This window comes from Marmota flaviventris, chromosome 1, assembly GCF_047511675.1.
Source record: "Marmota flaviventris isolate mMarFla1 chromosome 1, mMarFla1.hap1, whole genome shotgun sequence".
Taxonomy (NCBI): domain Eukaryota; kingdom Metazoa; phylum Chordata; class Mammalia; order Rodentia; family Sciuridae; genus Marmota; species Marmota flaviventris.
Genome location: NC_092498.1, coordinates 196,343,359 through 196,370,799, shown reverse-complemented (window position 1 = coordinate 196,370,799; position 27,441 = coordinate 196,343,359). Strand labels below are relative to the sequence as shown.

The 27,441-nt window shown below is 40.2% G+C and overlaps 1 protein-coding gene across 2 annotated transcripts in view; it reads right to left on the bottom strand.

Annotated features, from left to right (window-relative positions):
• The window catches only part of Ctdspl (CTD small phosphatase like), a 111,121-nt gene that overhangs the window by 17,215 nt on the left and 66,465 nt on the right, over nt 1-27,441 (bottom strand). Inside the window, exons 2-4 of one of the 2 annotated variants that reach the window (XM_027932428.2) lie at nt 15,764-15,918; nt 7,166-7,198; nt 317-418 (exon numbers count right to left, since the gene is read on the bottom strand). In XM_027932428.2, the coding sequence (XP_027788229.1) occupies nt 317-418; nt 7,166-7,198; nt 15,764-15,918 (290 nt within the window). The remainder of the gene's footprint in view (nt 1-316; nt 419-7,165; nt 7,199-15,763; nt 15,919-27,441) is intronic. The other variant, XM_027932429.2, reaches the window with a different exon arrangement.

The following is a 27,441-nucleotide window of genomic DNA, read 5'->3' as shown; positions in this document are numbered from 1 at the left end:
CTGGGGCACAACACGCTGACTGCCTGTGCCACCTTAAAGTACTCTTGCAGGGGTTAGTGTTGGAAAACTCCAACCTCCTAAGTACAAGGAGGCCTTGGTGGTATTGGCAACCCAGTGCTTTCTTTTCCTAACTGATGTTAATATTCAACTACTTTAGCTAATGTTTACCTGGGTTAGTGAGCAGCTGTTGGGATTTCTGGAGAAAGAATAAAGTCATACACTAACAACCACGAGCTTCCATTCTCTTTATTTTTCCTTTCCAATACAATTGTGTCTAAATCACAAAGACCATAAAAGGTTTTTTATGTTGATTTACCTTAAATGAACTGTGCACCAAGGTTTCATCTAAGTCAATGACCACACATTTCTTTCCATAGTCAAGCACCGTCACCTCTGGAAGGAGGTATTTAGCTGGTGGCTAAAGGGAAAACAAAAATTGCAATTATTACTTCTATATAAGAGAAAAGTCAATTCCTTTATTCTTGCAGTATACTTTGTTAATGAGGGCATAAGTGAAGGCAAATATTTATATGCCTGGTAAAGTATATCATTTAATTTTAATAAGAACAACAGTAATAAGAAGTCCACAAGGTGAGTTTTACCAAACCCAACTGCCATGATGTGACTAACTACTGTAAGGCTTTGGCACCAGAAAACTCTGGGTCTAAACATCAACTCAGGAACTTTCTTGGCCATAAGTTTGGATAATAATACTTACTGTGAAAGGCTGCTGTCATTGTTATAAAGGCAGTGAAATGCCCAACATTTTGACTGCAAATGTAATATGGCTACTGTTGTTATTAACACAGATTACACAAGAATGAGTATTTAATTAAAACAGCTACTCCGACTACACGTATTTTGCCTGAAATTTACTGTGGCATTTAAGACCTGTGTTGAATCCAGTTATTTATTTTTTTTCCTCCTCCTCCTCCTTTTTTTTTTGGTGACTGACATTTTCATATATAGGAAGAGAATTACCAGCAAAATTCAACCTAAAGTTACCCTTAAGACAAGGAAACAAATAAAACTGGTCCAAATACAGTGCCTGCCCCACTGTGGTATAATATTGAGCAAATATGACATTTTTTGCCCCTTGGGGTCTCTTTCTCTGAAAGTTACATTTCAACCCACAGGCTATGTATTCACCAGAATCGGTTTAGATGTCTCTGTAGTAGCTGTCTCGTAATAAAGAAGCCATAGAGTATTAATAAAATCTGGGTATCTTCAGCCAACCCCGCACAGTTTAAAGTACTTATTTTTTGGGGCCCTGCCTCATTCCAGAAATTATTTGAAGTATTTCAGTCTACTTGGTGGCATTTTTGGTGTCCAATGTTAAATGGTTAATTTTCTGTCCTGCAGGGTCAAACTGTTTAATATTTGATGCAAAACAAAAGAAAATATCCCTAATCACTGAAGAGTGGAGAAATTACCAAGTAAGAAAACATGAAATCAAGAGGTATTCTCTTTTAAGTGGCTGGTTCCTTTTTTTTTTTTTTTTTGGTTTAAATGAACATTAGTCAATGATCAAGAGCTTATTTTGAACTTTGGCTGGTTCAATAGTGAATGTAAACAGGCGGTCAACAGGGCAGGTGAATTTGCAAGAAAGAGGCTACCTGTGGGGACCAAGCACTGCGGCATCCTTTTCCACAATCACCCAGAGGAAAAAGTCTTTAATGTTTCTCATTCTCTTGGCTCTAAGTAAAGCCAGGCAAGCAGTCCTTCCTGACCTTCGCAGTACTGGAAAGAAAGGTGGCATGTGCCTTGGAGACTGGCATGAAATTTGGGAACCTAGAAAGGACTCCCTCACTATACATTAGTGAGTCAGTAGGTTATTTTTTAAAAATGAAACTTGCAAGAAGTTTTTAATCAAAAAGTGTTTTAAAAAGGCTGGGTGTGATCTTTCTAAAGCTCTGCAAGTGACCACAACAGAGAGGGCTAGGATTATTTGTTTTCTGGGCAACAGCAAAAAGCATGTGCATGACCAGCACAAAATTTATTTTAATTTTTATTACACAATTAAGTTAGAAAAACACATTCTCACTGTAAAGAATACAGACACAAGACAGTAAAACACAATTATTCTCTTGTTTGTGTCCTTTCTTTTTTAGTCTAGCATTTATCCATCCAGTTCTTCCCCCATGTGTTTATATTCTACCAAAACAACATTTTAACTTAGTAATTTAATTGCTAGCATGGAAAATAAGGACGTAGAAATTCTATCCCTGGTATATCTGAAAACATCAAAGATTTGCCAAAAGATGTTCAGTTTTTTTCCTAGCCCAAGAATAAAAATTACTTTCTTAGCATATTTAACCCACACTTTACTAGCATTCTTTGAGTTAAATGTAAGTAAAAGACAACCCTAACTGTACTGTCCAACAGAGAAAAGATCAGAAAGCATGAGACTCCTATTAGGAAAACTATTGATTTTGCATTTGTGCTACAGAGAACAAGGCCAGGCTGGAGGGCAATGGGCAAGGAGTTTTCTATTAATCCTCTGCCCATTTCCAAAATGCACACAGCTTTTCTGAGAGCCAGATGTTAGATAAACGCAAATTCCTCAGTCCACTGGTGAGAGTTCTGAACAACAAGGATGTCTTCAGCCAAATTTTCTCTGAGGCCATCATGAGGCTCAAGAATGAAAAATACAAGTTTTATTAAGAAGGGCCTTTTCTATACAAAGTTGCTTGGCAAATGCATGTAGGGAGCATGGCCAGGGGGTTGGGGGGCAGAAATCTATGGTGTGTGTGGGTTGGGGAGAGGAAGGTACCATGGCTTACCACCCAAGGTTTGGGAATGGTGTTCATTCCAGTTCTCTTCCTGGGAGTAAATCTGAAATTTCCTCTCCCTGGCGCTAACCTAGCAGCCATAAATAGTTAACACTGAGGTTATTTCCTGTGGAGTACCTGCCCCACAAATCCTCATAAACCTTCCAGAGTTAGTACCTCTTCTTAGTACATTAGATATTGTTTTCTTACTGAAGATTTCTTTGACTCAGGGTCTGCACACTGCTCCCCAAGCCACAGAGTTCTGTGCAGAGATCTCAGGGCCTGAGGCAGAGGGGAAAGCCCAGGCTGGTTTTAACCAGCACAGTCACCCTCCTTATATGTTCTTCATAATGTTTGGTGGAAAACAGTGTACTCCCACTTTATTAAAAGCCTTAGGCAAATAGCTCAGGAACCTGTTAAAATAAATTCTGCTCTTCCCTCCCTTCTCAGAACGTTCATGGCTCAGCTATATCGCCAACCCTGAGTTTGTGAGCATCATGTGGTGTGTGACTTAGGCAAGTGTGGGAACAGTAGGACTCAGGCTGCAGCCCCTACAGCACTTCTTACTGATAATGCCATCTTTTTGTGCACTCACCTCAAGTCATGACTATTCAAACTTCAGTAATGTTGACATTTTCTATCCCTCTGCCTCATTTCCTTACCCTTCAATACCTGACTTTAACCAAACACCTCCTGAAGCTTTCCCATGAGGAAGGTTCTAAATCCCAGCCTATAGCTGGAACTTTCAATAGTCCAGGTAAAGAGGTCATCTCCAACAGGTGAGTCAAAGATGATTACTTAATAAATAAACGGTGCTGGGACATTGGAGTAACCACTTGGAAAATAAATAAGTTGGACTGCTACTCCATGCCTTCCATGAACATTTATTTCAAAAAGATTAAAGATCTAAGTGTAATGATGAAAAACATCAAAATATAGAAGAAAATATGGGTCACAGCTATAGAATGGGGAGACCATTTTAAGCATAAAATCCAGGAGCCATGAAGAATGAGATCAATACATTTACCCTGTATAAAATTAAAACTTATTTTTGGCCAAAATAATTACAAACAAGGCCAAAAGATATATCATAAAGTGGGGTGAAAGCACTGCTTTCCTTAAACTTAAAAAAATAAAAAAACATAATAAAGAAATTACTAGGGCAGAGGAAAGACATATGGCCACTGAACTTGTGAAAAGCTGTTCATTCTCATTCACAAAGAAATGCAAATCAAAGCAATAAACCTGCACATTCTTTACTTTTGGATCAGCAAAGGTTAGAATATTTGGTTACCATTTCAGGAAAGGAACTGGGCAATTATGAGGACTCTTTCTGGGAATATAAATTAGCATGGGCTTTTGGAAGAGGATTTGTCTTTAATGTTCTCACAACATAGAACTAGCTCTTGACCTAGCAATTCCAGTTAGAAGCGATCATACAAGACTAGCACAAAAGTCCACATATGCACAGGTTCAAGGATATTCTTTTTTTTTTTTTAAATATTTTTTTAATTTTTTAGGTGTAGATGGACACAACACAATGTCTTTATTTTTATGTGGTGCTGAGGATCGAACCCAGATTCTGTCCATATTAGGCGAGCGCTCTACCGCTGAGCCACAATCCCAGCCCTCAAGGATATTCTTAAGAGGAGTGTTTGTTATAGCACAGAAGTGGAAACAAAGTAAATGCCATCAATAATGTGTAAAACAATGAGGTGGATATATACATACTAATATTTGAAAATTCAAGGTGTCTTGTTAAAAGCAGCAAGCAATTTGCAGAATGGTGGGTACAACACAATTTCTTTTGTGTAAATATGCTTATGTTTGTCTGGAGAATTTCTGGAAGGATACATAACAAATATTAAAAGTGGTTATTCAATGTAGTGGGATTGAGAGGGAGGTATTTTCTCTTTCTAATCTTTCACCTTTTAAAAAAAAACCATTGAACTTGAATTATTATTTAGCAAAAGATTTAAGATAAAACCCACGTTCCTAGGTTTGTGAATGAATTAAAAAAGAGGTATGAAGTAAGAAGCAGAGATGGGGGACTCTGGCTTGAGCTGTGTTGGGCACTCACAATTTCCGAGGCAGCCTTCATCTTCGGGGCCTGAGAAAGCAATCAGGAGGCTCAGGAATCTGGTGTGGAGACTCAGCACCAACCTGACTGGATTTCCAATCCCATGGTATAGCACTGAAGTTCTTGGGCGCTCCCAGCACTGACCAGGTCCCACTCTGGTCCAGAAAGGCTGGGATCATTCTGCTCATGTGATCTGGGGCCTTGGCAGGTGGGTGCAGATCTTGCTGGAGACCCTAAGACTTGAATCCCAGGGCTGAGCTGTTACTAGATGGACTTCAGCTCAGTCCTACATGTGAAGCAGGCAGTGGAGATCATATGTGCCTGTCAGCAGAACTGCTTTCTGCAGGTTATCATTCAATGATGTAAGTTACTTTTAGCAAGGCTCTGCTTTTCTGCAAGACAGTTCCAGGATTTATATAGCCTGACCCAGTGTCTCACATTTAGGAGATGGTAGTAGTTTATGGATCTAACACTGAGATAATTACACAAGGAACCTTCTTCTCCTTGTCTGTTTTATTTTGGAACTGTGGGAAAAGGGCCAGTTTCTTTAGTGGGGTTTGAACTAGCTGGCAACTGCTTTCATGTAGCACTTAATTTTATAGATGGCCTTGAATTAACCCTGAGAAAAGACAATAGTGACAGTGAAGGCAGGGATGGGGGATGATGCATACAATCTCCTTAATGGAGGCACTTTTGCAGGAAAAATATATGAAATTACTATGTCAAAGAAAGTCCTCTGGTATTAACCCCACTAGATATCTCCCGCAAACACTTGGGTGAGATAATGCAGTGCCTGATCAATCTTTTTGAGCAAAGCCAGTTTCCTTAACAAAGGCCAACCACCAGGCATGCTGGCATAATCACTCCACAAATTCTTACAACTTGTTAGTTTATGGAGAATTAAAGGTCTTTGTTTTGTTTTGGGGGAGGTACTGGGGATTTAAACCAGGGGCACTCAATCACTGAGCCATGTCCCCAACCCTATTTTGTATTTTATTTAGAGATAGGGTCTCACTGAGTTGCTTAGCACCTTGAGGCTGGCTTTAAACTCACAATACTCCTGCCTCAGCCTCCCAGGCTGCTGGGATTACAGGCGTGTGCCACTGAGAATTAAAGTTTTGAGAAAAAAATTATCAAATGCTTTTTGAGCCAGTTGTAAGTGACATGCGCTACCTAAGCTTCTGGTCAACTGAAACTCACAAAATCCACTCCTTACAGTGTAGGATTATGTGTCTCTTGGATGTTCCAAAGTCCAAGCAGAAAGAGATGGACAGATTTGAGCCAGGTAATCTGAACCAGATAATCTTCACAAGTAAAATAGCCATTTATGGACCTATCTGAAAACCTAACTCCTCCCCTGAGGATACAGAATCTTTTGAAAGGTCTTTCATAGGGATATTTCTACTCAAGTTCCTCTGGGAGTCAGGCCCAGCAGCTACTGGATACACGGCCTCTGGCTGGATGCACGGCCTCTGGCTGGATGCTCTGCTGGCTGAGCAGCAGGGAGAAGACACAGCTGGGTCAGTGGCTGGCTGAGAATACTGGCACAGTTTCTCTCCCAAATTCCAGGGCTGAAAACAGAACTGGGGTGGCCCTCAAGTGCCCGATGGAGGCAGAGTAGCAGCTCAACTGGCCTGTGGGGTGGGGCCAGTCCTTCAAATTCAGGAAGTCTAAGTAGTAAAATTTCTCTGATACCAGAGCAACTGACAAGCTACCAACACTATCGAACGAGGTAGAATAGTCTGGTGGCCTAGGAATCTCCACAATTTATGGGGTTAGAGCTACAAGAGGGGGATGCTCTGGGCTACCTCAGGTTATAAAGGCCTAGAGGCCCTTTCCAGAGAGAAAGGAAGGTGAGAATTTAGTTAGTACAGAAGGCTGCTTGTGGTTCCCAAGAAAGAAAACTGTCTCTGTACACAACTTCCTACTCACAGTTTTAAAGTATAGCTTCATTTTCCTTTTTTTTTTTGGTAAAAGGAATTGAACCTGGGGCACGGGGCACTCAACCATTAAGCCACATCTCCATCCCTTTTTTATTTTTAGACAAGGTCTTTCTTACTAAGTTGCTTAGCGCCTTGCTATATTGCTAAGACTGGCTTTGAACTTGCAATCCTCCTGCCTCAGCCTCCTGAACTGCTGGGATTATAGGGGTGCTCCATAGCACCTGGATTCATTTTTCTTAACAGAACTAAGTTGTTTATACCACATGATAAAACTCAACAATATAAGAATAGTTAATTTTTTTTTAATATTACTAGGCCCAAAGCCCCAAGAATCTACCAATGTTTCAATAAAATTGGATAAATATACATACACTTGGTATGGGAATGACCTGCCTCTGGTCACCCTGAGGAAAAAGGAAAAAAAAAATCATTGTCAGGTTTGAAAAGAAAGAGATCACATTATCAAAAGAAACTTCCAAACACTCAAGTACAGCTTCCCACTCTCCATACCTTGGTGGTGTTTAAGGAACCCAAGGACCTTTCACAGAGTGGGCACCAGGCCCCTTGCTACCAACCAGACGCTCCTCCCCCACAACAGAGTCTCCTTGTATATTTAAACAGTGCCTCCCTTACTCCCAGGAAATTAACCCCTAACTTAAACATAAAAATGAAAACTCATACTTTACTTTGATTCTTGATTTCCTCTAATAATTAGTTTGTTTCTTGTTTTAAGCAAGTTTTCCCCTAAAAAGAGTAAGTCAATATAACGTGCAAGGAAAGGGAGACAACTTCACAGCTGACAAGGAACTTCCTGGTTACTCGAGGTCCTCCTCTAGGGGGTAGACCGGGAGAGAGGGTAAAAGCAAAGTACAAGAAGTTTCCTCCCAGGCCATATGCACATACAATTCCTCCTTTAAAACAGGGAACAGAAACGGTATTCATGGAGAGTGTTAAGGACGTTCAGGGGAGGGCCTCAGATATTCCTCAGCCAGGCATGCCTGCCATTTCAAACCTGGTTCACAGAAACACCTCATTTTAGACTAGCAAATGCTCATAAAAGAACAAATTTATTTTCATGAAGCATTTCCACTTTCTGTGTTGCTTCTTTTTCAGATGGTCTTGTAGGGAGATGTTCTGCTTCACGCCATGACATTGAGGATTTGTGAAAAGATGTGTCCATTGCTACTGAGGTGGGGTCACCAGTGATAGGGTCTTACGTGAAGGTCAACCTTGATGGTCAGCAATGGCAGGTGGCTGGCTAAGAACCACTGAGCACCTTCCTGGGCCTCTACTCACTTGATGCCAATAGCACTGCCCAGGGCTGTGACAATCAAGTTTCCAGAGGGAAAAATCATCCTCAGTTAAGGAGTACTACTTTATTTATTTATTTAATTTGGTCTTTTTAAATATACATGACAGAATATTGTATTTATAGTGTATTTTGCCACATTATACATGCATGGAGTTTCACTGTTGGTATATTCATTTATGAACATGGGAAAGTTATGTCCAATTCATTCTACTATTTTTCCTATTTCCATCCTCCCTCCCTTCCCTTCATTTCCTTTTGTTTAATTCACTGAACTTCTACTCTTCCTTTTCCCACCCTTCTTGTGTTGCATTTGCATATCAGAGAGAACATTTGACCTTTGATTTTTTGGGATTGGCTTAATTTCACTTAGCATGATTGTCTCCAGTTCCATCCATTTATCAGCAAGTCATAAAGTCATTCTTTTTTATGGCTGAGTAATATTCCATTGTGTATATATGCCACATTTTCTTCATTCATCTGTTAAGGGGCACCTAGGTTGATTCCATAGTTTAACTATTGTGAATTGAGCTGCTATAAACATTGATGTGGCTGCATCACTGCATGCTGATATTGAGTCATTTGGGTATATACCAAGGAGTGGGATAACTGGGTCAAATGGTGGTTCCATTCCAAGTTTTCTGAGGAATCTCCATACTGCTTTCCAGAGTGGCTGTACCAATTTGCAGTCCCACCAACAATATATGAGTGTACCTTTTCCCCCATATCCTCAACAATCTTATTATTACTTGTATTCTTGACAATTGCCATTCTGACTGGAGTGAGATGAAATAGTAGTGTAATTTTAATTAGCATTTCTCTAACTGCTAGAGATGTTGAATATTTTTTTCATATATTTATTTATCATTCATATTTCTTCTGTGAAGTACCTGTTCAGTTTCTCAGCCCATTTATTGATTAGGTTATTATTTTTTGGTGTTACATTTTTTGAATTCTTTATATATTCTGGAGATTAATGATCTATCTGAGGTGCTTGTAGCAAAGGTTTTCTTCCATTCTTTAGGTTCTCTCTTCACACTCTTGATTGCTTCCTTTGCTGTGAAGAAGCTTTTTAGTTTGATACCATCCTATTTATTGATTCTTGATTTTTGTGCTTTAGGAGTCTTGTGGAGGAAGTCAATTCCTAAGTTGACATGACAGAAAGTCGAGCCTGCATTTTCTTCTATTAGGTGCAGGGAGAAAGTACAGCTTTAGTGGGAGACCACAGATACTTCCTAAGAGGTGCAGCAGCTTCAGAACCACATTTCTGATGAGATGAGCAAACCAGTGATGAGAGGGACCACAAGAAGACATCTGAGAGGCAAGACAAAATGATAAGCAGGCACGGTGCTGATGGAGATAGGTTCTTGGGCTTGGAGATTCCCTGAGAGGTTGGCATGCCATGCACATATGTGTGTGTGTGTGTCCATCAGGTATGCACATACTTGTGAGCACAGAAATCCATTTTACTCTGTCCTGGCCTTCCTTATGGTCTCTGCCATTGGCATCTTCTGGGTAAGGACTCCTTTAAGCCTCTAGAGGCTACTAGTCTGCAAGTCCAGGATGCAGCAGTGATGGTAGCAATGGTTGCTGCTTTCAAACTGCAGAAGCAATTTGAAACCAGAAGGTCCAAATCTTCATCTCTCCAAGGTTAAGTAAATGGGCAGGGTGCCTGGGTCCCTTGAGGTCACCTGTCCCATTCTGCCCATGGCCTTCCCTCTTCCTCTCGCATGCTGAGTTCCAAGAGGCAAAGATGCCTGGGGATGTGATGTAGGAGTAGAGTCAGGCCTAGAATTTCTTCCACATCTATTGGACCTGGGCTTTGTGTTCTCTGGGTGCTGATCAGGCTGAGTGCAAGGGCAGAGGGTCCTTCTCTGGGGATTAGTTGCCCCTCTGACATGATGGTTCTTTGGGGCCTGTTCTCACAGACGTGCTTGTTGAATGTTATGCAAATAATGGATCCCCCCCATTTCAGATTTAACTGTTAACTGAAATTAACTTAATTCTTTAAAAAGTCCTTTTTGACAAATGTTATAGAAGGAAGTCATGAATGAACACTAAGCCCAAGTGAGCTCAGCTCTGCCAAAGGAAGTCCCTTTAAAAGTGTTTATCCCTGATAGAGACAGCTGGCTACTCCAGGAAACTCTGGGGTGCGACATCATTTCCTCATGTCATTTCATCTAGACAATATTACTTTTTAATTAATTTTTACCATGACAGCAGAATTCTTCTCTTTTTTCATTCTTCTATAGTCTATCTCCCCTTCACTATGGGCAATCTCTACCCTGTTAATTTTTAAGTTGACAGGGGATTTGTGGAGAGCACACTCAGAGGAGATCCCAGAATCTGGGTCTGGGGCACAGGTCACCCTGCATACTCCACTGATATATTTGTCCACATGTATGTACAGTAAAGCTTAATGTCTGTCCAGGCAGGCAAGTTGTCTCATGGTTTTCTTTCCAAAACTTTCTCAGTTGGTCTTTGCATTCTTCTTCTTTATGAACTTAGTTTCTCCATTCAGAAGCATAGCAAGTTTCTCTATATACAAAAGCTTCTATATCAAAATCTTTTAATGATTCTAAATAGTTTTTTGTAGACCCTTTTAGGTTTTCTATGTAAATAATCATGTCATCTGCAAATATGTTTTCCATAGTTATACCAATTGTTTCAGCTTTTGGTTTTATTCCATTAGCCAAAAACCTACCAATGATTTTCCTATGTTGTTTGCTGTTAATTTTTAGACAAACCTTTTTATTTCATTTAAGCAGTTTTCTTCTTGTATCTGGCTGCACTGTTAATTATACACAAAGGCTTATGGATTATTACATACTTCATGTATTAGACCATTTATCATTTAAAATGTCCCTTTTTGTTTAATGCTTCCGACCTTTAATTGTGCTCAGACTGGTATTAATATTGCCTTGATATTAAAAACTATTGCTTGCTTTCTGATTGATTTGTCTTACACATTGTGCCTATCTCTTCATTTTCTTCCTTCCTTTATCATGGTATCTCAGAGGCTGTGTTGGAAGTTATCAGTCACCTACCATGATAGCTATGAGCACTATTTCTAAATAATTGCAATTTTCCTTTTGGACTTATTACATGGTAGGATTACACTTCTATGCTTTTGAAGTTAGATATAACCATGTGGGTTGCTCTGGCCAATAAAATAAGTTGAAATGAGGTGTGTTACTTCTGGGTGAAAACTTTAATAAGAGCTTTTGTGATTCATCATATACCTTTTATCCTATTGAGACAATCATGGAAGCAAAGAGATTGGGCTTTTCTCAGTCTGGGACCATGAATAAGGATGGGTTATGCTGGCCAATACAGTAGCTCCTAGCTACACATGGCTGCTGAGCACATGAGATGTGGCAAGTCCAAATTAAGACATGCTGTAGGTGCATAATACACATCTGATTTTGATGAACTAATAAAAATAATGTAAATTATCTCAATAAGTTTTAATATTGATTACATGTTGAAACAATATTTTGGATATATCAGATTATAATAAATAAAACACTATTAAAATTAATTTCACTTATTGAAAAAAATTTTAAATATGGCTAATAGAAAAGTTTAAATATTACATTAAATATTACATATGTGATTCATGTTATGTTTCTACTGGATAGTGCCATAGAAAGCTGAGCCAGCCCATGATAATCAAGTAGCAGATGGGAAAAAAAAACTTAAATTGTTTTAAGCCTCTTAGATTTTGAGGTTGTTACTGCAACATAACTAAACCTGTACTGACTATCACTTCTACTCATTAGTCATTCCTCTTTATTCCTTTGTGAAAGAGCTCTGATTTTGTTAAGAGCAGGAATATGCTGAGCTAGATTCTTCCCTTCCAGGGCCCCCTTGCTGCTGTTGTGTAGCCATGTGACAGAGTTCTGGCAAAAAGACAAAAGCAAAAGTCTCCTGGGGTTTCTGAAAAAGCACTAACTTTCCATAAAAGGGACACACACACACAGCTACTGCCACCTATCCCCCTCTTGTTCCGATGGCTATGGATCTGATGTCTGAAGCTTGCAATTTTGAGAGAATACCTAACAAGCTTTAAGATGAAGGTACGCATGCTAAGGTTAGAGGAGCAGAAAGACTCGAAGACAGAAAAACAGGAAGAGTCTGGGTCCTGATGGCATCTTCAACTAGCCCCAACTCCTGCCTAGCTTAGGCCTTTTATGTGGGAAAATAATCCTGTTTGTGTAAGCTACTGTTTATCAGGTTTTTTTTTTTTTTTTTTAATTTGCTCCCAAAATCATTCCTGAATGCAGGTATATTCTTGGAAATAGCATACAGCAGAATTTTTCAGACCAATCTCTGATATAGTCTTTATCTTTGGTAGCAGAAACTGGTTTGTTAAACTTGGTCTTATAGCTATTCTTTATGTGATGTTTACTATTTATCTGTTATTTGTTCTTCCCTGTCCTCAATTTTGACAACTTATCCACATTTCTGTTTATTTCTCCTGTGAATTCTGAGGATCTATTTTCCAATCGTGCTACCTGTTACAGTTCTAGTCCCAATAATTATATTTATTCCTATACTTTCTATAATTTTATCATAACTGAATATCAGTCTCATCCAGATTTTTATTTTCTGGCCTCTCTCTGAATTATATGACATGTCTGACAACATACTTTTTTTTGCCTCAATAGATAAAGACTAGCTTGGTCACATAGGGGATTTTTGCTTTGTAATTTTTTTCTCTCAGTGGCCTGCAAACATTTTTCAAAATCTTTTGGCCTTTAGTGTCGCTGGTGAGAAATCTGATACTAATCTAATGGTTTTCTCAAATTAATTTGTTCTGGTAGCTTGCAAGATTTTTTTCTATATATTGCAGAATTTCAGTAGTGTATGTCTAGGCATGCACTCCCTGTCCTGCCCACTCTGATCCTGCTACGGACTTGGTAGCCACCTTCACTCTGTAGATTCAAACATTCTTTTTCAGCTCAGGAAAAAACTTCTTCTATTATTTTTTTCTTGTTCTGGAGCTCCTTCTATTTGCATGTTAGGTCTCCTAGACACATTTCTCCTCCCCTCACAATTTCCATCTTTGTTTCTGGTCTGAATTCTAAGATACTTCTTCCATTTGCTTTTCCAGAACATTAATTCAGTTCTCAGAAGGGGCTATTCTTGTTCTCCTTTTCAAGTATGTTTACTGAATTTTTATATTTAGAAACCTTAAGTCTTTTAAGTTCCAAAAGTAACTCATAACTGATGTCCTCCACTGTCTGTTAAACTCTCCTCTATTTCTTCTGTTTCTTGTTCCCCAGGAGGAATCTGATTCTAGTTCTTCAACTTGGACTATCTCATTTGAGGCAACATTCTTCCTTCCTTGTACAAGGCTGTGTGTTCCGCTAGTGTCCGTTCAGGTCAGTCCACTGGGATCTCTGGGAGGCAGCAGATGGGGGAAAGTTGCAAAGCCCAGCAAGGAGTGGTTTCCATAGACCAGCAGAGGCCATGCTAACAAACCACAAAGAGATGAAGAAAGCCTCATACTACTGGCTCATCCAGGGCACAGAAAATGAAAGCCATCGGTTCACAGGTGCAGCCCCTTCAGGGCCCATGCTGGCAATGTAGGCCTTTTTCAAGGGGATCCATAGGCTCCTGCTGGCTGGCTGACCTCAGGGACTGTCCATTTCCAGTCCCTGTCCTAGGACTCTAGTGGAGGGCAAGCATTTTCCTCTGCTAGTGATTCCTTGCTTCTCACTGAATACCAGGAATGAATCCTGTGCCAGCTCTTTCCCCTGGGATGTCAGGAAATGTGGGGGTCTTAATGAACTTTCCAGGCTCCACCAGCAAGACTACCTGGGTCTATGCTGAGAGGGAATTTTAATGATCAAACCCATGTTCATAGGCTGGCATTTTCCCAGAATTCCCTTTCTTACATCCAGATGTACTTTAAAACTAAATTTACTTTATAAAAAAAAGTAATTTAAGATTATTTTATGAAAATTGGGGGGAAACAAAGGAAAAGGAGAAAATCCTATATCTAATCTCACCTCTTCATATTTTGGCATACATCCTTCTAGGTTTAAAATGCTTGTGTGAGGAAGCAAGAGAGATGATATATGCTCTGAAAATATACCCCCTTCCCATATTTTAGCCTGCTTTTTTACTAAATGATACATTTAGTCAATGCATAAACATTTCTCTATGTCAATGATATTTATGACATGCCATTTTTTTGGCTATGTGATTTTTAATGGCTACATATTATTTGTATGGTTATTCTGAGATTCTTTTAACCAACTGTTTATTCTCGAACATCAGATTGCTTGCAATTACGCAGTATTATAATCTATGTTGGATAGTCTCTTATGGTTAAATTTTTACATGTTTATCATTATTAATTTCACTATAAAGTGAAATTGCTTTTGTCAACAAAATGACATTTTTTTCTTAGATTTCAGCATATTAAAATGACATATTTTTTAAGATTGTAGGATAATACTGCCAAATGCTCCTATAGAAAGGTGTAATAATTCATATTCTCACCAATAATCAATATAATTCCTCTACTTTCAATATACCTTCCTTCCTACCACCCCATGACAAAGCCAAATATTATCTTTGAAGATACTTTTGACAATTTGTTAGAAAGGGATATGTCATTGTTTTAAAATTATTATTATTTTAAAATTATTATTATTTAACATGCTGAACATTTTTCTTCAAATATTTTGAATTTTTTCCATGTTTGACATACTGTATTTCTTATATTGTAAATTATGTGTTCATGTCCTCTGCTCATGATAATGGGGAAATAAAGTTTTATGACTTTTGAATTCTCAATCTTTACTCTCTGTCTCTTTTGGTGATTTTTACCTAAAAATTCTGTTTTGACTGAGATGAATACTGTAACTGTTTTTTTCTTTTTGGTACTGGGAATTGAACATGAGGCACTTAACCACTGAGTCACATCATCAGCCCTTTTTTACTTTATTTTTTTATTTTGAGACAGAGTCTTGCTAAGTTCCTGAGGCTGGCTTTGAATATGTGATCTCCTGCCTCAGCTTCCTGAGCTGCTGGGATTATAAGTATGAGCCACCATGCCTGGCATAACCTCTGTTTTTGCCCGTATTCGTTGTCTCTTTGCTTATCCTTCTAGGCACTTTGTTTCAGATGTGTCTGTTAGACCTTATTTGGGTGAATTTTGGCTCCTGACCTATTGTGACAATATGCCATTTAAACTTATAAAAGAATATATAAAGCATATTGTCTATTATTAAACAAGGTAGTTAACTCATTTATACTTATTGCCAGCTCTTTTTCATGTCTCTCTCACCTCTTGTCTTTGTATTTCTGTGTCTGCTACTGGTTCTTTAACTCTCTATTTCATGCATTCAATTTCCCAAGATAGAATGTCATAAAAATGGGAAGTGACTCTTAGAACTTCTATCAAATATGTTCTATAGTTGCTAAATTGGCATGCCTGAGATAGCCTTTATCAATAAAGGTGTGTGTGTATATATGTATTATATATACAACATACATATGTAAATGTGTATATATATATAAAATCTTAAAGTAAATGGCTGAACACATACTGTTACATACTCTTATGAAGGCTATCTGTCAAGGATAGGATAGATATGCCACCAATGAAGTTTTATTGCACACTCAGTTCCCCAACAGTACTGACCTTCTGAAGCCCACCATTCTCCTCCACCAGTGGCGGAAGCACACTGGGACTGCTGGATGGAGGGGCCTCCACATTATAATCACGGAAGCAACAGAAAAAGGAGCTAAGGATGCTGCGATTCCTCTGCTTCTTTAAGCTGACATTGCACTGGGAAGCTGGAAAGAGAAATAGAGCACACTGTGGCCAACTGCAACACATACTGATGCGATGTGAATACTGGAATTGTGGTTGCCCCCCAGGACCCTGATTACAGGGGTTCTGCTCAGGATAAGGAGATGAGGGGCCCCTGCAGTCCAATCCCACTGACTGGACAAAATCCTTCTGACCTCAGCCCAGTAGGAGCTGCTTGCTCATTAGCTGGACCATCTGCAGGGTCACTGCCATCTGAATTCCTGAGCCCAGCAGATGAAGTATTCTCACTATGCATTAAGTATTACTTCAAAATAAATGTCTTTTAAGATACACATTAGACTTGACATTTCCTGAGAAATATCTCTTCATTACCAGAAACAAAAAAGTGTCAACTTTGAAACTAGCTTCTTGGACACTCCCTGCTCACTATGGAAATGACCAACTTCATGGATTAAGAAATATAACATAATGTGGTGGTGCACACCTGTCATCCTAGCAACTTGGGAGGCTGAGATAAGAAGAACACAAGTTGGAGGCCAGCCTGAGGAACGTAGGGAGACCCTGCCTCAAAATAATAAAAAAAATTTTTAAAAAGGGCTGGAGGGGATGGGGTTGTAGATCAGAGGTAGAGCATTGCCTCACACATATGAGGCACAGGGTTCAATCCTAAGCACAACATAAAAATTAATAAAAAAATAAAGATATTGTGTCCATCTACAACTATTAAAAAAAAAAAAAAAGGTTGGAGATGCAGCACAGTAGTAGAGTGTGAGGCCCTGAGTTTGAACCTTAGTACCACAGGAGGAACAAAAGAAAAATATGTAAGGGCTCAAAGGAATTCCCTTCTTAAACTCAGCCATTTGTCAGAAGTTGTTGGGGGTCTGGACCCACCAAGCTCAGTGCTGAAGATTTCCATTATCTTTAATACAAAGTCAGCATGGACAATGTGTGCTTTGGCTGAACAGGATAAAGCCCATCTTTCTGAGATCCAGGGCAATAATGTGCCCTGGTCTGTCCTGGACTGAAACACCAGAGGGAGTGATGGATGCTTTCAGTTTATCCAGGGATCCAGACAAGCTGCCACAAGTCAGAAATGGAGTAGATGGAAAACACACCTCAGGGCAGGGGACTGACAACTTGGAGGGACAGGAGCATTTTGCAGGGGAATGCAGCCAGGGCCGTCCCACTGCATACCATGGTTGGGTGGGTCAGCAAAGCTCTGAGTGAGGCACAGACAAGGGACCATGTTGAGGGTTAATGAGAAAACTGACAATGCAGGAAATGATTTGAGTCCACAAGATAACTCTTGGGGCTTATCTCTACCAAAAAGCAATTGTGGCATGATTCCTTTTTTTGTGCACTTATGAGTGATTTGTGCACTACCTTTCCTCCCAAGAGATCACAAAATCTCTGATGAAAGTTTTGGGGGTACTCTTGCTAGCATCAAAACCAAAAGTGCTTAGGTAGGAATTCTGAAAAACTATTTTTTTAAGCAACTCCACAAATATGGGTGGTCTCTATCCAGGGTTTGGCCAAAGGGTCCAGGAAGTTTGAATTTAAGATCCCCACTGAAGATGTGCTTTAGTACCCTCAATCTTTGGGAAAGCTGGCTGTTTCTATTTTCCACATGAATCCTTGGGTACATATCACAGAGTGCTAGTGGTCTCATTTTAGGATACAAACACTTGGCCAAGCCATTGCAACCACCAGACAGGATGGTCTTTCAGGAAGCAGTGGTGGAAGAGATAAAGACTGCTGCTGACCAAGGGCCAACCCTCTAGGTAACAATACTTCACAAACCTCATCTCACACAATCTTCTGGCTACCCAAGGAGATGCTTCCATCTCACTGGAGTAGATGTCACTGCTTACATCTCACTGCTGAGAAAACTTTACAGTGACTGCTAATGCCAGGTTTCCAACCCAAGTGGGCCTGCTTCCAAAATGTGTGATTTCCCTGCATGTTATACTGAAGGCATTTTTTTTTTTTGTACTGGGGATTGAACTAAGGGGTGAGTTCAATGGGCTACATTTCTAGCCCTTTTTGTTTTTAATTTTGAGACAGAATCTAAGTTGCTGAGACTGGCCTCGAACTTTTGGTCCTCCTTTTTTGGGAACTTTTGGTCCTCCTTTTTTGGCTTCCCTAGCTGCTGGGATTACAGGCATGCACCACTGTGACCAGTTTTGCTGAAAACAATCATGGAACAATTTGGATCAGATTAAGGAGGAAGCATAACAAATGGAGAGAAAAGCACTGGCATAAACTCATATTTAATATAAATGATTGGTAAATTGTTTCATTGTTACTTTGGGTGTTTTAATTTTTGTACCACACTCACATAATTTAGCCAGGGGCAAAGAATGACTTTTCCCTGGCTGAGAGCACATTTCTCTGCAAGCAAACACACTGTTCATGTCTTGGAGATACTGAACAGTCTGAAAAAAGCACCTTCCATGATCATCATTCTTGGATCTCAAAAATCTTCCCCATAACTAACTAATTAACAAACTAACATATACTAAAAAAAAAAAAATTCTAAACTCAGAAACAGTAAGCAACTTAAAATTTCCACTACATGATTCAGTACTGTATAGAAGGTACAAACAGAGCTTCAGGAGTCAGTGAGTTCAAGTCACGTGGAGGCCACCATGCCCTGACAGGCAAAGAGCAGCCCATGCACATTCCTCCTCCTTTGTATGAAGAAGTGAAGCTACAGTGGTCTCCCTTCCACAACTGTGGGAGGTTCATGGACTCTTTCTGTTAAATAAGTCTAGATCTACAGTGCGGGCACCTCCAGGAGGCTAGGGCCAAATTTCTGATCATTCTTGGGCTGGTCTGCCACTGGACATTAGACTAGGTGGGAAAATGGAAGGGCTCCTCAGGACCCACACAAGACCCCCACACCCTCAGCATTCACTTGTTCCTAGGGCTCGAGATAGACCGCCAGGGTCCAGAATCCCACTGCCTTCTACCTTGCTGCTACCTCTCACCCAGCTGTAATCCAGAAAGGCCTGGATTTGCTCATAAACTGGTAAAAGGGTTTTGGCTGATAATTGAAACTAAAATCTGTAGTTTTAGGACAGCTGTTTATAACATTAGCTTAAAAAAATTAGCCTTGCCCAGCATGTAAGAGCCACTGGCACCACATAAAAATAAAAACAAATAAAATAAAGGCATTATGTCCACTACAACTAAAAAATTATTAAAAAAATAACTAACCTTATAATTATATAAGTATCGGATTTAATCATAATCACACAAAACAAGCTAAAAAAGGTTATAATCAGGAAAAATTAACAGTGGTTATCAGACTATGGGTGTTTTACATTTCTTCTTCCTATATTTCCCAAATGTTTTATGGTAATTGTGTAACTGGTCATATACAATGGGGGAAAATAGTAAATAGTCTTATTAAACTTCTTTTCTAGGAACTCTGAGCAGCTCAGGAAAAAACACATACTACTTTTAAACCTAAACCTTCACCTTCAGACTTACCCTGTGCTTTTCCAGCCCAAGTCTATGAGGCAAACAAACCAGGCAAGAAGTGTTTTGAGCCTTGTAAGAAGTCCATGTGGCCTGCACCAACTGCTGGTCTATGACACCAACAAAACAGAGCATAATGAGCAGCTCAAGACCAGAGAAGGCCACATGACAAGCAGTTACCAAAGAAGTGTCCTTTTACCAGTAGAATGCACCCTGCCCATGCCCTCCTCGTACCCACACAAATGGGTCTCACTGCTTCTGTTTTTAAGAATCTGCCTTTTTGCCACCTTTCCCTGGGCACCTCTTTTTTTTTTTTTTGACTAATTTATTTTATAATGAATAAGAATACATGTGTGAATTTGTGTAGCTATACCCCAATTACAAAATTCTTTCTAAATTCAAATTATTTGCTAGATTATATAAGCTTCTTTTTTTTTTTTTTTTTTTATAGCTAAAGCAATCTTTAATGAGAAATATGAAGCAGGAAACCTCCCAATATCAGAACTTAATTTTTTTAAAATACATGACAGCAGTGGAAGGCATTACAATTCTTATTACACATATAGGGTACAATTTTTCATATCTCTGTATATAAAGTATGTTGATGCCAATTTATGCCTTTATACATGTACTTTGTTGAGTTTTTTTGCATTACAATTCTTTTTTTTTAATTTTTTATTGTTGGCTGTTCAAAACATTACATAGTTCTTGATATATCATATTTCACAATTTGATTCAAGTGGGTTATGAGCTCCCATTTTTACCCCATATACAGATTGCAGAATCACATCAGTTACACATCCATTGATTTACATATTGCCATACTAGTGTCTGTTGTATTCTGCTGCCTTTCCTATCCTCTACTATCCCCCCTCCCCTCCCCTCCCCTCCCCTCTTCTCTCTCTGCCCCCTCTACTGACATTCGTTTGTCCCCCTTGTATTATTTTTCCCCTTCCCCTCACTTCCTCTTGTATGTACTTTTGTATAACTCTGAGGGTCTCCTTCCATTTCCATGCATTTTCCCTTCTCTCTCCCTTTCCCTCCCACCTCTCACCCCTGTTTAATGTTAATCTTCTTCTCATGCTCTTCGACCCTACTCTGTTCTTAGTTACTCTCCTTATATCAAAGAAGACATTTGGCATTTGTTTTTTAGGGATTGGCTAGCTTCACTTAGCATAATCTGCTCTAATGCCATCCATTTCCCTGTAAATTCTATGATTTTGTCATTTTTTAATGCAGAGTAATACTCCATTGTGTATAAATGCCACATTTTTTTTATCCATTCATCCATTGAAGGGCATCTAGGTTGGTTCCACAGTCTTGCTATTGTGAATTGTGCTGCTATGAACATCGATGTAGCAGTGTCCCTGTAGCATGCTCTTTTTAGGTCTTTAGGGAATAGACCGAGAAGGGGAATAGCTGGGTCAAATGGTGGCTCCATTCCCAGCTTTCCAAGAAATCTCCATACTGCTTTCCAAATTGGCTGCACCAATTTGCAGTCCCACCAGCAATGTACAAGTGTACCCTTTTCCCCACATCCTCGCCAGCACTTGTTGTTGTTTGACTTCATAATGGCTGCCAATCTAACTGGAGTGAGATGGTATCTTAGGGTGGTTTTGATTTGCATTTCTCTGACTGCTAGAGATGGTGAGCATTTTTTCATGTACTTGTTGATTGACTGTATGTCCTCCTCTGAGAAGTGTCTGTTCAGGTCCTTGGCCCATTTGTTGATTGGGTTGTTTGTTCTCTTATTGCCTAATTTTTTGAGCTCTTTGTATACTCTGGATATTAGGGCTCTATCTGAAGTGTGAGGAGTAAAGATTTGTTCCCAGGATGTAGGCTCTCTATTTACCTCTCTTATTGTATCTTTTGCTGAGAAAAAACTTTTTAGTTTGAGTAAGTCCCATTTGTTGATTCTAGTTATTAACTTTTGTGCTATGGGTGTCCTATTGAGGAATTTGGAGCCCGACCCCACCGACTGTAGATCGTAGCCAACTTTTTCTTCTATCAGACGGCGCGTCTCTGATTTGATATCAAGCTCCTTGATCCATTTTGAATTAACTTTTGTGCATGGCGAGAGAAAGGGATTCAGTTTCATTTTGTTGCATATGGATTTCCAGTTTTCCCAGCACCATTTGTTGAAGATGCTATCCTTCCTCCATTGCATGCTTTTAGACCCTTTATCAAATATAAGATAGTTGTAGTTTTGTGGATTGGTTTCTGTGTCCTCTATTCTGTACCATTGGTCCACCCGCCTGTTTTGGTACCAGTACCATGCTGTTTTTGTTACTATTGCTCTGTAATATAGTTTGAAGTCTGGTATCGCTATACCGCCTGATTCACACTTCCTGCTTAGCATTGTTTTTGCTATTCTGGGTCTTTTATTTTTCCATATGAATTTCATGATTGCTTTCTCTATTTCTACAAGAAATGCCGTTGGGATTTTGATTGGCATTGCATTAAACCTATAGAGAACTTTTGGTAATATCGCCATTTTGATGATGTTAGTTCTGCCCTGGGCACCTCTTTAAGTGATTCCACTAGTAAGACGTGTCTGAGAGGTGTTCTGTTGGCCCAGGTATCCAGGAACAAGGTCTTTCAGGATATTAGAGACTAATGAAACATATAGCTCCCTGTTACATTGGCTTTAAGAATTATTTTAGAGGAAGAAAGGAACAGCAACTCTGAACATTAGTCTAAATCATCTCATAAAGACTTTCATCTTTATCAGACTTAGAAATCATCACCAAAAATCATTTCAAAGCTTTCTGTCACTATGCCTGATAACCTTCCTGTTCCTATCCACACCCAGCACCCGCACACCTCACTCCATGTAGATTCCTCATCCTCAGCACACTAACCTCCCTCCTTCCACATGTCCACTTCCTGGAGCATCCCTGCTATGCAGGGGCAGAATCAAAGATAACCTTTCCAGTGGAAGTGATTTGTTCCTCAGCCACTGAACTCCCAAATGCGTGTGCTGGGTGATCCCTGAGCCCATACCTCCTTCCTACCTTTCAGGCCAGGTTATTTCCTGTGTGCCTCCCCCTTGGCATGCCTAAATGGGACTCAACATCTTCCTCTTCACCCAGGGGAAGCACCAACCTCCTAGTCAAAACACCTCACCCTCTCTCTAAGATGCTGGGTATGATATGCTAAATGGCTCTTCAATCTTTCCTCAGCAAATCCTTGTCCCTGCCCTATCAATACTGAGGCCCTCATCACTTTGTCCCGGGACCACTGCAATATCTTCCTGACTTGTCTCTCTTGCCCATTTTGTATCCCACAATGAATTCTCAACATGACACTGATAAAGGCTGCACAAAGTTACCAGACTCGGTGGTTGTAGATGTCTTCTCAGGAAGCCAGCCTGTAAGATGTGAAGGCTGGCTCAACCAGAAACAGTATAGGACCTGGATAAGTTAGGCGACCTCTCTGAGTCTCAGTTTCCTTATTTTTAAACTGAGGACAAAAGAGACAGCCATGTCTTACAAGTCTGTTGTGAGAATTATCTAATTATCTAATTACTCAGAACAGTGCCTCATACAGGGTAAGCAGTCCATAAATGTTAGTTCTTATTATCATTAGTCTCTTAAAAGCTTCTGCTTGGTAAAGGAATAGGGGTTCTGTGGGCAAATCCTGGATCAGGGATGAATTCTATGGGCACAGATTTTTTTCTCCTAGCATATGACACTGGAAGTCATATTTACCATAACAGATTTTAGTTATATAAACTGTAATTTAAAAGCAAAAAAACTAGAAAAATATTAGGAAATAATTCCACTCAATTGCTCTAAAAATTGGATGCAGAGATGGGGAAGGAGAAGAGAGGGGTCAAGAGCCAAATGAGCTCTGCTGGATGCTGCTTTACTTAAGAAAAGAACAATGCTCTTGGCCCAGGGGAGAGGCATCCAAGTTCCGCCACCCCCTTACTCACTCCCCTCTGGGGCTGCACTTAGCTCTCCTCTGCTGGGCTCTGCTCAGATCTCAGGCATTCCTAGCCCTAAGGTGTGCGTCAGGAAAGAGCACCAAGGAGGCTGGCTGACCCAGGGTCTCCTGGCCAGTTCCCCTACTGGGCCTTTACATGAGGCCTGACAGGACCTGTTTTTAATTCCTTAGTCCTGCCAATAAAGACATGCCCATGGCTGGCCCCAGCAGCTGCCCTTTTCTCCATACAGATGGTTGGGCCATGGGCCTAAATACCCCGCAGGGTGAGTAAATGGATGAGATCATTGACAGAGGCAGATGAAGTGATAGAAAGGCTTAACTTTCTCCATTTCCCTGAATAGACCTGGGTGGAGCAGAAATTCTGGGGATGATTGTGAACACCTGGAGATGTTAGACAAAGACTGACCTGTGGTCCTTGTGTGCACAGGAAGGACAGTGTGACACTGAGGGAAAACTGGCAGTGGCTGTTTTCCTAGGTATGCCTTGGAGATAATGCTTCTATCTAGGTTCCTGGACCTGGTGTAACCCCAGTCCTGCAAATACAGACCATTTCCTACTCCTGTGTACATCTCTTTTTCTTACTCCAGGGCTAGGGACTTCCTATCTCCCAGCACTGGGCTTATGAAGAGTCTATGAACGAGGTAGCTTAAAGTAGACACATTGATGACTGCCTTCTTCTCAGAATAAATCAGTCCTTGATCCTAAAGACACTATGGGAAATACCTCCCTGATCCTTATGGGCAGAATGTTGACCCAGTAGTAGGAGCCTGCATCTTTAGAGCACCAGTTGCAGATAGGGAATAAAGTATATATAAGACATTTCTGCTGCCAAATCCTATTACCTTTTCTGTCAAAAGTTCCTAAATTTTCCTCTGGGGAATCACTCTCACCCACTGACTTTCAGCTTACTACCAAGGCTTGGCCATGTGATCCAACTTGGGCCAAGGAGAGTCAGCCCTGGGATTCACTGGAGGACGTGGAGATGTCCTCTTTTTGCTAGGTTTTCTAAAGTGGTAGGGTGTGAGACTAGGGCCAGACATTAGAAACGTGTAATCTGGAGAGGAAATGAATCTTGTTTTGAGGGGTCTGTGCCTGGCCCTGTTGAGGCCCAAAGAAGAGCACATGGTCCTCACTGTGGGTCAGAAGGTACAGGCATGGCTTCCTGGAAGATGAGTCTGTCCAGTAGGTGGGGCTGTAGGGAGAGTAGGAAAGTAGAGAACCAGCCACATGTAAAGGGTCTGATGTGAAAAAAAGCATGAAATAATTTGAGAAATCAAAGCAGTGACAAGCAGGGTGAGATGGGAGTGACTGACAGCAAGGGCCTTGTGAACCACTCCAAAGAATTTGGATTTGATCTTATGAAAATGGGGAGTGACAGAATAAGATTTGTACCACAAATCATTGTTTTCTCCTATGATTGCAACTACTGAGATTAATTTTTTTTTTTTTGTACCAAGGATTGAACCCTGGGGGTGCTTTACCACTGAGCTACATCTCAGCCCTTTATTTTATTTATTTTGAACAGGGTCTTGCTGAGTTACTTAGGACGTTGCTAAATTGCTGAGGTGGCCTTGAATTCATGATCCTCCTGCCTCAGCCTCCTGAGTTGCTGGGATTATCAGGCATGTGCCACCATACTCGATTTGAGATTAAATTTTAAATTATGACTAATTCAGGTTATTATTAACCTGTAGCAAGATCCAGGATATTTGCAAATCAGACCTGTGAGTCATTTATGACCCTAGAATGGAACTTCTTATTTAGAAAACTACTTTAAAAGTACTTATAAATTACATGGAAAGAAAACGGGCTTTGGGATTACACTTGTGTTCAGGTTCCAGTCCTGACACTTGTTAGCTGGTGTGAGTTGGCAATAGTAACATGGGAATAATAATACATACCCCACTGTATAATTGTATGGATGGAGCAAAAACACATATGTTGTGTAAGAGAGAACATACAGGCATCTTAAAATATAATAACAAAAAATTATAATCAGTTTAGATACAGTGCAGTATCTCTAAATTCTCTGGGAACACTGAGAATTTAGCTTGTATTCAGACAACCATCCTCACAGAAATGCTTCTATCTAGGTTCAGCCTGCCTTTAGGAGAACACATGCAGGCAGACCCATTTGAGTTTGGTTATGTGAATCCTAAACTTAGAACATTGAGTAGCTCTTTCCAACTTTACCTTCTATCCAGTGAAGGTTTCTCTGTGTAACAATAATAACAATGATACAAACTAAACCAATAAAACGCAGCCTCACATGTGAGATTTAAACCCTAGGGATCAGGCCTCTTCTAGGAAATCTTGTATTAAATATGGTTAGAAAGGAAGTATTGTAACCATAAAGCACCCACAGCAAAGTCCACCAAGGCCGACAGCGGAGTTTGGTCCTTCAGTGGCCCAAGAGGACCAGTCTAAAGAGCACATGATCAGAGCTCCTAGACATGCCGATGCCAGCAGATGGAAGCCACAATGGAGTGGCACGTGCATAGGGGGGCGGGTGTATTTTTGGTCATCCTCTTGTACTTCCTGACTTTACTGCTTTCTTTCAGCATTCAGAAATTGAATGTTATCCCTAAACAGCCAATGTTGCTTAACTAGTGTGATACTGCCCATGCCACATAATCAGTGACCTTTGACATTCTCTTGTTCTGACCTGGTTTAGAGTCAAGATAATAGAGGCTCTGGAACCATTCTAAACCTCTGGGGTCTGCCATGATTCCAAGCTCACCTTCCTGAGCATGCCCCCCACCTCCACTCCCCAGCACTTTCTTCTGTCCTCTGGTCTCAGTCCATTTCCCAGGGTTCCACAGCTCTGTGTAATCCAGAAGTAACTCAGGACGAAGATCAGATTGTCTGGAACATAGGTGGAATGTTTTCTCCTCACTGTAAATCCATCTCTAATCATTCAAATTCCTCCCCAAGTGAAGAAACTGCCCCTTAACTGTACAGAAGACAAAAGTTTGCCTTCTATAAAAATTTGCCTTTCTATGGTACAAAGTGAACTTCTCACTAGCACAGGAGCCAGATCACCAAAGACTCAGTACAGTATGATTTTCAGGATATTGACGAACACCTTTTGCTTAACCAAACTTCAGTTAGGCTCCAGAACCTTCTCTTAGGTGTATCTATATACTTCCTTGTAGAATCCAAATTTCCAAATTCTAGGACTCTAGACCATCTGGGTTAGTTTAGCAAGAATCCCCATCCTCTTTATGCAATCACTCCTGATATGGCTGGGTCTTCACTTTCCCTCTTCCCCCAGGTAATGCCTCATCACACTGGCCTGAATTCACCAAGAGCCCTGTTTGGGCAGTTTATCCAGAACAGCCTCTTATTCCTGATGTTTCCTCCCACCAAGTTTCTATCCATTGACCTCCAACGTGCTCCTTGGCTATAAATGCCCACTTGTCCATGATGTATTCAGAATTGAGCCAGATTCTAGACTGAGGTATCTTTTCCTCTATTGTAATGGTCTCGAATAAAATCCTTTTTTTGCTGTTTTCACTACTGTCCAGCACTGGTTTCCTCCAACAATGCACCAAGTCTACTGGCAATTTGTCAAAGCTCCAAAAACCTTCCCTCAAAATTCACTTCTTTCTTGTCACAAAAGCAACATTTTAAAAGTCATCTATAGCAGATTTACACTGTTTAAATACTTACAGCAGAACATCAAAAACATATCCTGTATATAGCATCAATGGGGACATCAACACCATTAAGACTATAAAATAGAACAATAAAATTGCCTCAGTGCATTACAACCCTAAAGAGACCATACAGCTGAATTCATAACTATATGATTATGGAAAAAGCTAAACACCTTCTTAAAAAAGAGGGGCAAAGGGGTGTTCTTCCCAGAGGCCAACATTTAAATGAATGCACCATTTCTTCTCTTCTAGAGTTGGGCTCCTATCTCTGGAATGTATCCCAGGGCAGTGGTTTGGAATGGGTGTCTAACAGGAAATTCTGGGCAGTCTATGCATACATTACATTCCTTTCCCACCCTGAAAGAGTGGTCAACAAACACAACTTTCCTCTGTTCGAATAAGAGGGGAGTGTTGGGTGTAGGGAGAAGCCAGGGCATAGACCGCACAGAGTTCAAA